Source organism: Rhea pennata, chromosome 4 (genome assembly GCF_028389875.1).
Source record: "Rhea pennata isolate bPtePen1 chromosome 4, bPtePen1.pri, whole genome shotgun sequence".
Lineage (NCBI taxonomy): Eukaryota > Metazoa > Chordata > Aves > Rheiformes > Rheidae > Rhea > Rhea pennata.
Window position 1 is genome coordinate 7,811,822 of NC_084666.1, and position 14,543 is coordinate 7,826,364.

Sequence of the window (14,543 nt, forward strand, 5' to 3'; positions counted from 1 at the left end):
TCAAAGAAAATTCTGATATCGTGTTGACTTTAGAAAGCAACTAAAGTAGGTGTTGGATCCAGTGGGAATTAGTCTCATTTCCCTGTGCCCCTGTTCCACTAAAATACATTTCCCAGTGATTAATGAAGGAAGAAAACCCAATAAAAGCCAGTAAGTAGTAACGCTGGCATAAACTGGAGATGCTGCTTGTTTATCAGTACAATATTGTCCCTGTAGGAAAATACTTGAAAAATATTTACAAGCATTTTATAGAAGAGCACCTGTTAGGATCTTCAACATCAGTACTAATTTGTTACTGTATTTCACAGTAGCAGCATACTTGATTCGCAGTTCATAGGACAGTGCCCTGTGATCTTCTTGGTTTGGTTTGTGTAAGTCTTGTAATACAGAAATAATACATCGTTATGGTAGCTAGTATGCTGGGGTCTTTAATTGTAAAACCAGAACACCTCTGAAATCTTTGACTATTTGCAGTGTTTTTTTTTTTTTTTTTTTTTTTCATGAGCTAAACAGTAGAAGTAAAGATTATCTAGCAAATGCTTGAAACTATCTTAGTAGATTGAAGATGTTCACAACTTCCTGTGATAAGATAACTGCTTGGATGTTATGGACCACCCACTATCAATTTTTCTTCTCTCTCAACTTTCTAAATCTCTTTCCTACAGTTTTTAATATAGTAGTTGATACACTAACCAGCATGGTCCTGCAGCTTTGGGCCTCTAAACTTAGAGAAAAATTATTTTGGCGAACATGTATTTCCTAACAGGGTGTGCTGATCAAGTCCATTGGTGTTTGTAGGCTTAAGAAATTGTCTTCATTATGTGGTTGGCCACTGGTAGTTTACAGCCTGAAGATACACTCTATAGATGCATTTGGTTAGCTAGACTGGGAAATAGGTTATACTGAGGATTACATAATTCAGTCGGACATACTTTATAGCTTATTTAAGTAAAGCAAAGTTTTATTGTCAGGAGAAGTGCATGACATTATGATACGAGTAATCCTAACTACTTCACGTTGTACTACTTGATTCACCTTGGCTTTATTTTTGAGAATGATCCGGGGTAAAATTTAGTTGCAAAAGATGTTATGAGCTGCAGTAAGAACTGAAGTAATTGAGTTGATATATTAAGTAGAACTGTGATCATTCATATTTTCTAGTATATGACTGCCAAACCCATAATACTAAATTATTTGAAGTCCTGTTATTTCAACTGGAATAGGTTATTTTTAGGAGCAATCTGGAAATGGGTTCTGTAGCCTAAATGTTCCAGCCAGTATCATAGTATCTGGACTGTCTAAACACATAAGAAGATGCCCCCTTTCATTTTAAAAAGGTGATCCTGTGATCAAATTGAACAAATATTTGGAGAAGAAAGAAGGGTCTGGGCAAGCAAGGGGACTTGCTCTGAGCACCAAACTGCTGTGTGACCTTAGCTTAGCAACTGAACTGACCCTCTGCACGGAGAGGAATGCCTCGCTTTTTTGCTGTACTCAAATATTTCTACTGAAAGGAGAAAAGCAAGGAAAGTTCTTTCAAAGACAGAGTCCAAGATGCAGCTCGAGGCGAGCGTGATGGAAACGGCGGGTCTCTGAGGCCCATCGCGGGGCTCGAGGCAGAGCTCTGAAACGGCTGTCAGCTTGGCTGCGTAAGGATACGCGACAGTGCTATGTAAGCGTAGGATGGCTTTTGCAAAACGCTTGATGAATTTTGCTGCCGAAAACCTCGTGCAGTAGTTCCTAATGTATATCAGTGTGTTGTCGTGTTACTAGCAGTTTGAATCAAAGGATAGTATCTTGAAGGATTATAATTGAATCTCTTGAGTAAACAGTTTAGATAGCAGATGGACAGTTGAAAAATATTCATTGCTAATTCTCTCCTGTGTTAAAGTAGCAGTTTTCAGTATTATAATGATATTTTCTTCTTAAATACAGTTGCTCTACAATTTCAGGAATAGAGCGTTGCATATTTTAGAACTGCTGTGTTTGTACCTAAGGATTAATGTTAGGCTTCACATTTTAAAAACATGCAAAGTGTTTTTAAAAGCACTCATATTTCATAATTAAAACCCAAAAGATCTACAATTGCATGGTGGCTTAAGAAATTACTTTGTATATTTTGATTTGTGAATAAACTCTTTGAGAGCTTATATTCATGTTTCTACCTAATTAAATGTAGGTCTGGTCATTATTGTAAGTCTCATTTCTGAAATACACTACTTCTCCTTTCTCTTAACTTTCTTTTCTTTTTTTCCAATTTTGCCTAAAACTAGCAAAAATATTATTTAAAGGGAGTTGCAAATTGGAATTCATTCTGCGAAGAGCTGATGATGAAGCTGACATTTCTAGATGAGTTCAGTGACTCATGATGCCAGCTGAACTCGGAAGTAATCCAGGAATTACAAATGAAGAAACAAAGAACACAAACTTTAAGAATTTCAATAATTCTGCTTAGAAGTGCTTTAATTGCTGTTGACTTGAGGGGAAATTTGCAATAATTCATTGTAGCCTTTATCAAATGACATTCTATGTAAGATTTGTTCCTTATTCTTCTACTACCCTAATGGAGGAGAGCGTGATGACCTAATCTGGTCTAAAGGAAACAGCTCAGTGTTCAAAGGTGTTTCTTTGAGTTTACCATTTTTTTAACTTGCTCTTTTTGTTTTCAAATTATTTAGGAGACGCTTATTTATTAAGTTTCTCAAAGTTTCAGTTTCCCCTTGTATAGCACAGGGTTAAGTTGTCTTCACTTCTGTTTTTTTTCTGAGAAGAGTTTCATCACTGCACCTCTCACTTTGTCTTTCCCTACCTCTCTATGGCCAAGCTTAAAATTTTGTAGAAGAGTAGCATGTATAGTATGTGGAAAAAAGGTGGGAAAAAAACCTCACTTACACCTCTTCATGATTGGTTTAACTTGGAAACCTGTAAATTTATGCAAATTTCTGGTGCTTTTTAGATGTTATAAGCTAAGACAATTGAGAAGAGGAGGCCTTTTTTTTTTCCCTGGCCCTTGGAAGGAGAGCATAGCTCTGTAATGGTTACACCCACCTAATCTGGTAGGACTCCTATTTTTCTTAAGTCTTCCTTCTTTTTTTTTCCTTCCCGTTGATTATCTGACTTCACATGGCTCAACATTTTAAAAATATCCATTTCAAATACTCTTATACCCATGATTGGGATCATTTGAAAAAAAAAATACACGATGTAAATATTTCTGTTTAAACTACTGTACATTTTATATGGCAGGGGGTTTTGTCAGCTAGATTTAGGACTGTAATGTTAAAGATGGAGGATTCATGCAGATGTAACTGTGTCTTAACTTTGCTGATACTGATGAATAGTAGTACCATAGACTTAGACATGGTTAACTTTGTCTAAAGATGGGGAAATCAGATGTTCTTTTATGGAATTGCAAACCTATGCAAAAGATATTTTTATTCTGCCTGTGCTGATACTCTGCCAAAATCACAGCTTTTAGAAAATAATCTTTGAAAATTCCTGCTAACAGGAGGCTGGGGAAAGATTAATGGATCCTACTTTCATTTGCAGAAGTACCAAATAATTCTTCGTTCCAATTGTGACTTTTTTCTGAAGCACCACTCTTCTGTAATGTCTAACAACTGAATGATAGCACAAATTGTACTTACTTTCATATTGCTTTCTCCTACATGCAAAGTCACTGTTGAGCAGAAACTACTTTAATGTTCTGGCCTGGTGGAGTGGTTGATGCTTGGTGGTCTTTGATTTATCTTTTATTTGCAGTCCTTTAGGCTTGATGCTGCCTAGGCGAGAAGGGAATACAGGGTATGTTGTATGACGTGACCCCAGAGCAGTCTGAGAACTGACGTGTTGAAGGACTAGTGTAGGCTTCTTGCAGGTGGATCACAGGGCTGTGTTTGGGCTTGTCTTTGCTCAGGCCTGTTTTTTTTGCCACAAAATACTCATTATGAAAGAAACATTTGCAGTTTATTCTTTCAGTTTTATTGTGTACCAGTGAGGAAAGTTTGTTGGCTACATCAGGCTCATACTTGAAGTTTCATGCAGTAGCGTTACATTAATGTATCTTTGGCATAACGTTTTAAACTCCAAAGAAGTAGGAATGAGGATTGCAATATTTGCTTGTAAATAAGCTTACTTATCTTGAAGAAAATCTTTCTCCTGTGTCCAGTCCTCCACATACTTACCAGCAGCAAGAAGAGAATTGTGTTTTTTTTGGAGTGCTTCTCAGGTTTTTTTGGAGTAACTGTAAAAGGAGGACAAAATAGAAGACTTTGTTTCAGTGTTCCTATTTTCTTGAGTCAAGTTCTACTGGAGTGCTTAGTGCAGATTTCATTTATATCCCTTTCCAGGGAACAGCATATTGATGCAGACGTACTGTCCTGCCTACGTAAATACGGAATAACATACAATAGTTGATGACTAGTGTAAATGACAGTCGTCCCAGGCAAACATATTGCACTACCTTGAACAAATAAGCCTTTGAAAAGGGGACATTGCAGTAATGGTCGTCTTATATTACTGAATGCTTTTTGAAACCATCCCTTACTAGGAACTCCAAGGAACTCTTAAAAGGTAATCCTTACGTAGCTAGGGAGCTGACTAAAAGGTAGGCAACAAACACTAAGAATTAGTAGCCAGTGTCTGTAATGGAAGGAGGTTACTGTTAGGGTTGTGCTGGAGTCTCTGCCAGTACTGTTGGTGTTCACCTTTTAAAACAAACTGAAAGAGAGGATGAATACTGAGGTGATACTGTTTGTTTGATAATAAAGTAATCAAGGTGTTACAAACAAGAACAAGACCCAAATGTGAAGCACTGTGGAAAAGCCATGAGAGTCTTAAGGAGTAGGTAAAATTTAGTATAGATAAATGTAATGTAATATAGTTATTAAGTGTGATGGAAGAGAAAACCATCCTAACCTTGTATATGAAATAACTGACTGAAAAGGGGTTTTTTTTTTTGTTTTTTTTTTTTGTTTTGTTTTGTTTTTTGTTTTTTTTTTTCACTCAGTGAGGTCTGGGGTCATTATAGTGAATGTTTTCTAGGAACAATCGATCTAATAGGAACAAGGTTGTCACAAAAAAAATGGGAAAGGGGAAAAATGGAGAGCCTCGTTATGCAGCTGTAAAACTTTGTGGTTTGTCATTTGTTTGAATAGTACAAGTTATTCTTGGTTTTTTCCCATCCATTAACTTGAAAAAAGGATATAGTAGCACTGGAAAATCTTCATAGAAGGGCAAGAAGGATGATTTAATGTCTTCAAGGAATGCTTTAGAGCTTTTTCAACCTTGAAAGAGACAATGTGAGAGGAGTGGAGAGAGCAAAAGTTCCCTTTTCCTTGCAAGAAAATGACAAAAGGATATCAAATGCAGCTAGCGGATGACAAGTCAAAAATGAAGAAGTTACTTTACACCCCATTTCTGTACAGCCTAAGGCTGTGAAATGTTTCACCACGGGATGTTGTGGATGCTGAAACTCAACAGGTCAACAACAACACGCAGAGTTTATGGAAGAGAAGTAGCCTCTGGTTTTTCTGCTCTAAAGACCCCACCACCACTGGCTCAGGAAGTCCGTGACAGAGACCAGGAGACTATTTGAGAGTAGTAGCCTGATGTTCTTGCCTTGTTCTTATGCTTGAAGTGCCATCTCCTTTCTGGATGCCATCAGAAGGAGGTAACCTAGAAGGCCTTTGAATCTTGCCTAGTATGGCTATTTACAGATTCATATGGAGATGATTTCGGCGTTTGGAGTGACTGTGAAGAGCTGTGATCCAGTCAATTTCTAGATAAATTAAAAAAAGAAAAAAAGATTGGAGAGGACCTCTGTGTAGTCCAGGTTCCTGCTCAAAGCTGGACTAATTTCAAAGTAAAGTTAGATTGGTCAGGGTCCTGCCTGGTTCTGAAAGTCTCCAAGGATGGAGGTTCCACTACCTTTATAGGCTGCTGTTTCAGTGCTTACCTGCTCTCCTGGTGAAAATCTTTTGATGTCCAGTTGGATTTTTTCTTTGCTGCCAGCTGCGAATGCTGCCTTCTTCCTTTTAGATCTGTAACTGAGAAGAGTCTGGCTTGAGCTTCGCTATAATCCTCCCATTTAAGTAGCAGGAGACTACTATCAAGTTGTGCCCTTTCCTTCTCATCTCCAGATGAAATTTTCTCTTGGTCTCTCCTTGGATATGTCTTCCAGCCTCCTAACCATCCCTGTTGGGCCTCCTTTGGACACTTTAGCTTAACGTTCCCCCTGTACTGAAGCGGGGGGGGAGAGTGTCTGAAAACTAGACTCTATATTGCAGGTGGGTCTGCATGAGTGCTGAGCAGAGGAAGTAATCGCTTTGGTCAGCCTGTTGACTTCACTCTTGCTAATGCAGCCCGGTACAGGAGAAATGTAACGTTCATCAGAGTTATTGTTCATTCAGAGGTTAACATTCATTGCCACAAGAGCTTGTTGCTGACTTCTGTCCAACCTGTTCTCCCTAAGGACCTCTACATCCTTCTCTGCAGAGCTGCCCTGCAGCAAGTCAGTCCCCAGCTTGTACTGATGGATGGGTTGTTCCGTGCCAGGTGCAGGGCTCTGTTTTTTTTACCCAAGTGAATTTCTGAAGTTCATGTTGGCTTATTTCCCCAGCTTGTCAGCTCTCCTAATAGCAGCTCAGCTGTCCAGCATACTAAGCACTCCCCTAGTTTCTTGTCCTCTGTGAACTTACTGATTCTATGTTCCGTCCCATTTTGCAGCTTGTTGATGAAGAAGTTGATATTGAAACTGGTAGCATTCCTCAGAAGTCAGACAGTACTTGTAACTGGCCACCAGTTGGATTTTAAACCACTAACCATTATTCCTTGAGCCTGGCTTTTCAGTCTCTTCTTCACCCATATTGTATTCTGCCTATCCAGTCCATGTCTACCCAGTCTGGCTCCAAGAATATGAGGGAGACCGTGTCATAAACCTTGCTGAACTTAACACAAAAGAGTACCAGTGCTCTCCTCTCTTTCAGAAGTAGTCATTTCATCACAGAAAGCAAGCAGGGTGTCTGGGCTGATTTGCTCATGCTCATGGTAAGCCTATGCTGATTGTTTCCAGTCACCTTTGTGAGCTTGGAAATGGCTTCCATCAGAATTTGTTCCGTAATTTTCCCAGGAACTGAGATGAGGCTGACCAGCCTGTAGTTTCCTTGATTCTCCGGCTTGACTTCTTGAAAGAGGCATGACACTTGCCTGTTCCAGTCATTGTGGACTTTCCTCTATCACCATGACCTTCCAAAGGTAGTAGCAGCCTTGCAGTACCATCAGTCAGCTTCCTCCATTCTGGTCCCATGAATTTATGCATCTCTAGCTTGTATCTCCAGGATGGGCTTGCATACGCTTCAGTTGAGAGTTAAGTTAGACTACCACTGTGAATAGTATCAGAGTCAGTTCCCCAGACTCAGTTGCTTGGCACAGGGTCCTGGGAGGCTTAGGAGCAGACCTTGCCAGTAAAGGCAAAGGCAGCATTTAGTATCAACTAAGTCTGTGTTGTCCTTTGTTGCTAGGTCACCTGCTCAATTTTGTAGATAGTATTTATTCACCTTCCTTATGCTGCTGATGAGTCTATAAAGCCCTTGTCATTGGTTACTTGCTAGTTTGAACTGCAGTTGAGTAAAATGGATGAATACATTGGCCCTGATGGTTGAGTGTTAGTGATGGATTTCCAGCCAGCCAGCTGTGACTCTGAATACTTTTCCCCATCGTGGCTGGATGACTAACTTCATTTCTGCTAAGAAGATCTTGTTACAGCTAATCTTTCTTTTGTTATCATGTTCTTGCACTGTTGCAGCATTCTCTGCTTTGGAATATGTCTTTATTGTGTTCAGAAACCAAAATGATTAATGAATGAGAAGTGACAGTAGAGTAAGCTGGGGGGCGGGCGCTAAGGCTGAAACACTGCAACGTTCTCGGGATTCCATTAGGCTGCTTAGTGGAATTCAAGATGCTAAAGCCAGCATAAGAAGTCCAGTCTAGTTATTTGACTGCCACCAACATAAATACCGTTGAGGCGATGGAAGTTTTTCAAGCTTTGTTATAACTAAGAAACTTCTGTGAGGGGGAAAATAATTTGCATTTTGTTCTTCCTTCCTGTATTGTTAAACACTGGATGATAACTTCCTGTAACATCTTTTAAAAGCCTATTTCTGAGCCTGTAGAGGAGAGCTTAGGCTGAGATGAGAATATTTATGGACAGTCTGTTTCTCCTTCTCTGATTCATGGACAGAGTACTAAATATGTGTCTCTAGATGTATTAGAAAATTTTAAGGGGAAGAAAAAGAATATCATTAAAGTGCTGGATAGTGAATGTGAAAACAAAGAACACTGTGCATTGTGCACTACTGTGTTTTAACTTCATGATCTTATTTCTTTAAATACTGGGTTTTCTTAAACAGACTGTTAATAAGCACTTTGGGACTAAATATGCTTTGTTAAATGTAATAGAATTTGCTGACTATCAAGATACAATATATACAAGTATTTAATACTTAATTTTTCTAGTTTTAATATGTATTTAGAAAAATCAAGGGTTTCATTTAGCAAATGACGTTTTGATAGAAATTTTTGTTGGATAACTTCAGTATGTTTAAAGATATTCCAATCTGATCCCATCTTTGATATGGCTTATTAACGGAAATATTATCTACAGTTACATAATTTGAACCGCCTGTTCTAAAATCATGAAGGACGTAGTGGCTAAAACAAGTCATTCTTGCCCTGCTACCTTATCTGCATTCATAGACTGGAAGCGAATTGTGGGTGGGCTGAAGGCCCAGCAATTAGTTACGCAGTTGAGTTCTTAAGCATACCGTTAAAAACTGCCTCTGACAAGTTCTTAGCTTTGTTTTCTTCTCCCTCCACCCAACTGAGCAACCATGCTGTAGCTCGAAAGGCAGGCCTCCTTCCTTCTGCCAGTCCAAGCTTTTAGACCTAGAAGGATCCGCTCCCCAAGTCTCGCCTCTAAAACTAGAGGCAGTAACAGCGTGTTTGGGGAGAGCACAAGACTGAAGGAATTGCTGACATGAAAATGGTTGGGTCGGGTTACCCCATTTCTGGGTTAGTGCTTGGCACACAGCTGTGCTCGGGGCTACATGCTTGCAGAAGTCTCTAGCCTAAGGACTTTCCTTAGCATTTCGTTAGCAGAATTTTTATCTTGGAAAAACTTGTGTTGTAATTTCTTTCTCCTTGCATGGGTTCTTCTAACTTATCATACAATCAGTAAGATTGGAAGGGACCTCTGGAGATCATCTAGTCCAACCTCCCTGCTCAGCAGGGTCACCTAGAGCATGTTGAGACAGGGTTGCATCCAGGCGAGCCTTGAATATCTCCAGAGAAGGAGACTCCACCACCTCTCTGGGCAACCTGGTCCAGTGCTCCGTCACTCTCACAGGGAAGAAATTCCCCCTCACGCGGAACTTCCTGTGCTTCAATTTCTGCCCGTTGCCTCTTGTCCTGTCACACAGGACAACTGAAAAGAGTTTGTCCCCATCCCCCTGACACCCTCCCTTCAGGTACTTGTACACATTGATCAGATCCCCCCTCAGTCTTCTCTTCCCCAGGCTGAAGAGGCCCAGCTCTCGCAGCCGTTCCTCCTAGGGCAGGTGCTCCAGCCCTCTGATCATAATGACTTAAACATAATGAAAAGAAATTTGACTCAAGTTGGACCAGCTTTAGTACATGCTTCAGCAGGACAGCATGTCTGCAGCTGTGGGAGCTGATGAACAAGCAGTAGAATCGATTATTGATGCTGACTTTGTGTGCTGCCCGCTAACACTTGCATCTGTCCTCTTGGGCGTTCATGCTATGAGGCAATCGAGGTGTGGTTTTGTAAGCTCTAATGAGCTCTTTCAGAATGCTTTGGGGTCAATTCTTACAGCTTTATTTCAAAATTCTTAATGTGTTTTTTTTTTTTTATTTTGTTTTTTTCCTCCATTTTCCCTGTGTCTTGTCCCTTTAAAATAGGGATTCCCAGGCTGCATTCTGCAAACCAGCAGTGTCCTTAAGGAGTAGTTATGTAATCCAGGTTTGGTCACAGAATGTTACTGGCATAAAATTTAAGGTCTCTAGTACATCTTTGGCAGCTGATGATCTGCAAATTTTGCAGTTGTCTCCTAATTCAGAAAGTTTTATATCCGCTATTTTAAAGCTATGATACCTGGGAATGAAGGTGAACTGTAACGTAGAATCTTCTCAAAACTGCATTTTTTTCCAAAGCTCTGCTGCTTTGCTTTACTTCTTCCATTTACTTACCTTATTGGAGGAAAAAAATAAACTTTCTGCTATAGTGACTCTAACTTTAAAGCATTCTGTGGTAAAGCAAACCGGAGTTAGGAGACTGGCTCTTCTCTGGGGTTCAGATGCTGTGTAGATACGAAAGAGTCAAAGGATCAAGCTGTAGAGTCTCGATGAGTCACTCTCTAAGGAGCTGAGCAGTTGCAGTTTCCAACTTCTGGCATTTGTAGAATCTAGTCCTTCTAAGTAAGTGTAAAAGCTGTGTCTGGATATGCTTTACAAATATTCTTCTAAAAACTGCCAGCTCTGTAGTGACAAACAAGTGTCCATGCAAGCTGCAGAAAAGCTTGGTAAAGAGTATTTGCACAGCTGATAAATTGATAAATTTTTTATCTTAAGTCATTTTCCCTTGAAATATCCCCTAAAAGTTATGTCTAGCAGTACATTTATCTACTTTCAGAGTATGTAGCAAAACAGCTATATTTCTAGCCTCTTCTGCGCAGAATATTCAAATCTTCTGGTGGAGGAGAGGAAAGGATAAGACTAGTTCCAAAACCTCTTGCACCTAACCACAATCTAAATGCTACCTAAGGATATCGGCTGAGATTGAAGGTCCAGTTGTTCTAAATGTCGTATGAACACGAACTGTGCCAGCAATTTGCACGCTAAAGAGACAACGCATGGGAAGCAGGAAGTGTTTTTGCTCTTGTGCAGATAAACTAAGGAGAAGAGAGATCAAGGCCAAGATTTTCAAACTGACCAGATTTGTGTCTAATTCAATTGATTGTTGCAGAGTGTTCTGAGAAACACTATTTCAAATTAGGTAGTCAAGTAGAGATACCTCAAATCAATAGCAACTTCTGGCAGCTTTGAAGTGACTTTTCAGAGTGGTGTGGAAAGCTCATTAGCAGAGTATTTGCAGAAATTAAGCACAGTAGATGAAAGTAAGTGAAGGGAAATAATTTCAATTAATACTAAGGCAAATCAAGGGGGAAGAGGGAGGAGGAGGAGGAAGTTGTCCTAGTGCTGTCTGGCACCAAATCTTGGAGTTAGAAATGTACTTTCAAGCAGGAAAGCTTAGGCTTTCAAATAATCCCTCCATAGACACCTGTTTGATCTGTGGAGCTCTAAAGCTTTCATCCTTTTTTTTGAAAATAGAGACGGAAAATGAGAACCAAACATAGAATAAAAGGGGCTTATATAAGCACTTAACTAATCGGGTTGTTCAAGCCTCCTCAAACTAAGCATGTTGTATTTTTATGTGGTTTCTGTTTCTTGGGGTTTTGTGGTGTTGGGATTTGGGGGGAGGATGGGTAAGGGAAAAATGTTTTAGCTTGATATTTCTTGAGGTAAAGACTTGTTCTGTCTTTTCTCATCTTAGTTTGAGATGCCAAAAAACATTTAATATGCTGTCTATGTATTATGTATTTCCTCTGGGTGGAAGAAAAGCCCTTTCATGTCATATCAGGAATAGCCTCGTGTTATGCTTCTGCTGCAAATAAGAATAACCTATTGTGGGCTATGGAAAGTATTGGAAAGCAAAGACTCTGTCTCATCTTCCTCGTTCTAAACCTAGACGAGTTCTCAGTGCATCTCTGGCTATCGATTGCAATGGTTGTGTAGTAACCTCCTGCCTTCTGGAGCCCAAAAGGAGAGTAGGGAGATGTGTGTGAGTGTGTGTGTGTGTATATATATATATATATATATATATATGTATATATACACACACAATATAAAAATGTGTGTGTATATATATATATATATATACACACAATATATGTGTGTGGATGTGTATCGAACACAGCACAGTGGTAAGTTTCCTGGTTTACATCAATATATGAAATCTGGTTGTTTGCTTTTCTGTTGATCAAAGATGTGATTTAGCTATCAAGACTGTCATTGCTACTGAAAAATTTCTTGTGGATTGTTTCAAGACAAAATACATAGATAAACTACATGCCTTATATCTCATCTTCATAGCTACACTGGAATGTTTTTAGTTCTAACATTCCTGTTACCAGTGGAGCTCTGAAATAATAGAATTTCTTATTTAAATTACTCTAAGCTGTCTTTGTAGTGGAAGTAACATCATGGGAGCAGTTTAACGTTTACTGTAAGTTTCTTTAACCCACTTAATACCCTTAAATTTGATCAGGCTCTGGACTGCTCTCATCTTGGTGTTTTCAGTGTCTGTCAATGCCAGTTTTGATATGGCTGATTCATGAAGGGGCAGGACAAGTAGGAGGATAGGAGACCTCCAACACCAGACAGGCTCTAAGCCAAGGAATGGAGCCTTAGAGGAATTTAACAAACTGTTAAGGTCACGCTGTGTAGACTTTTCACTAAAAGAAAACTTACTTACCTGGAGCATCTCTTGGCACTATAGTAATAATAGAGCTAATTTTAATATTAGTCCTTCGTGGAAAGAAGCAAGTGGATACCTCTTTTTTTTTTTTTTTTATTAAGAGCTGTTGGAGTACTGTGTATGGGTACTACGTGACTTCTCAAACATAACTTTTCTTTTGTTCTTTTTCTTTTGTTTTCTTTTAACTCCTGAAGAAAACAAATGTCTACTTAAAAAGTTGTGTTCTGAAGGACGGTATCTTATTTATAATTAATTTTTAGCTTTCCTTTTTAGATGCACATTTATCCTTGCTTTCTGTTCTCCCTGATCTGCCCCATTAGTGGTCAAGAGTTGCTACTGTCAAAGGACAATAGGTGAAGTTGGTATCAGAAAAGAATCTATCAAGCTTTTATTTGCTGTTGCTGTTTAGTCATAGTCTTTTGAAGTGTAACCAGCTTGCTGAGAGAGTTTGAAGAAGGGCTTTGATATGAGAACTAACATTCAACTATTGACATCTACTGTCCTGAAACCTAGGTTTCGGGAATCTACCGTTAAGAAACCTTCTTCTAACTGCGTCAAATAAAATGAGTTGTCTTAAGCTCAAGAATACCTGAATCTTTTTGTATATGCTTTTTTATTATTTTTATTTGCTTGTTTCTTTTTAACATACAAATTCTAACAACCTGATATTGCTCATTAGGTGCCATATGAAACACTGAACAAACGGTTTCGAGCTGCACAGAAAAACATTGACCGAGAGACGAGCCACGTAACGATGGTGGTTGCAGAGCTGGAAAAGACGCTGAGCAGTTGTCCTGCTGTGGATTCAGTTGTTAGTCTCCTGGATGGAGTAGTAGAAAAACTCAGCGTTCTGAAAAGAAAGGTAGGTGGTGGTCTACCTCATGATCTCTTTGTCTTTGCAAAGTGAACAGTAGTAGTCTTCTGCGATGTCGTTCACTTTGGTTTTCCTTTCACAGTGCAGGTATTAAAGGCATTATAAATAAAGGCCTTAGAATGCATAGTAAAATATAAAATGTCCAGTATCTTGCTTCACTATGTTTATCAAATTTGACTTAGTATTCCATGACTAACTACAACAAATCCCAGTTGGGTGGTAGAATTAATATACACTTACAGCTCTGAAAAGAGATTTCTCTACCCAAGATGAGAAACAGCAGCAAAATCGATTGTTTTGTATCAATTTCTCATTGGCTAATGGAAAGGTTTTTTTGTACAGTTAATCGATTGCTTCAGGAGGGAAGCTGGGTAGAAGATGAGTTTGGAAAATGTGCGACTCCAGTGGAGCTGTTGTATGCAGTGTTGAGATTTCTTTGCAGAAGTTGCCCTGGATTGTTGTTTGAACACTCTTTGTAAATACCAAACTTGCAGGTTTGAAGGTTCCTAGGGAATGTTACTAAAAGCATTTAAACAAAGCTTAGCAAGAGAAGTTGTTCTAGCTGTAAGCTTCCGCACTTGCCTGGAATGTAGCCAGACTTTAGGTCCTTGTCACACTTGTGTTGATGGTTTTCTAACGATGAATTAAACATAGTATATAGGGTAAGCCATTCTTATTTTGGATGGAAATATTACTCAACCTTTGGACTCATCAGCACACTTTTTTGAAACAGAGATCTTGCAGAAGAATGGAAATAGCTTTTGTGCTCTGCTTTAGAGCAGTTACCTGAAAATAAAACAAGTAGGAGCAGAGCTATTTCATTAAAACTTAAATAACCAATAGATGTAAACCTGAAAAGGAGACTTACGTCAAGCATCAAAATATCTTGGAGATTAATAGCATGAAAAGAACACTGTCGTGGGTGTTGATTTGGGGTTTTCTGCCTGTGCAGGTTAGCCAAGTGTTGAAAAGCTGATCTACAAGAAAGTCTCAAATCTAATTGTTGGTTTCATCTTTGCTTAGTGAGCCTTGGAGGTCCTGAAACAGGTGTTTTCTTCA

At 39.1% G+C, this 14,543-nt stretch overlaps 1 protein-coding gene across 2 annotated transcripts in view; it reads left to right on the top strand.

The window, feature by feature from the left end:
* Window positions 1-14,543, top strand: part of MAEA (macrophage erythroblast attacher, E3 ubiquitin ligase) — a 52,666-nt gene that overhangs the window by 4,494 nt on the left and 33,629 nt on the right. For both annotated transcript variants that reach the window (XM_062575231.1, XM_062575232.1), the window contains exon 2: window positions 13,290-13,472. In XM_062575231.1, coding sequence (XP_062431215.1) covers window positions 13,290-13,472 — 183 coding nt within the window. The remainder of the gene's footprint in view (window positions 1-13,289; window positions 13,473-14,543) is intronic.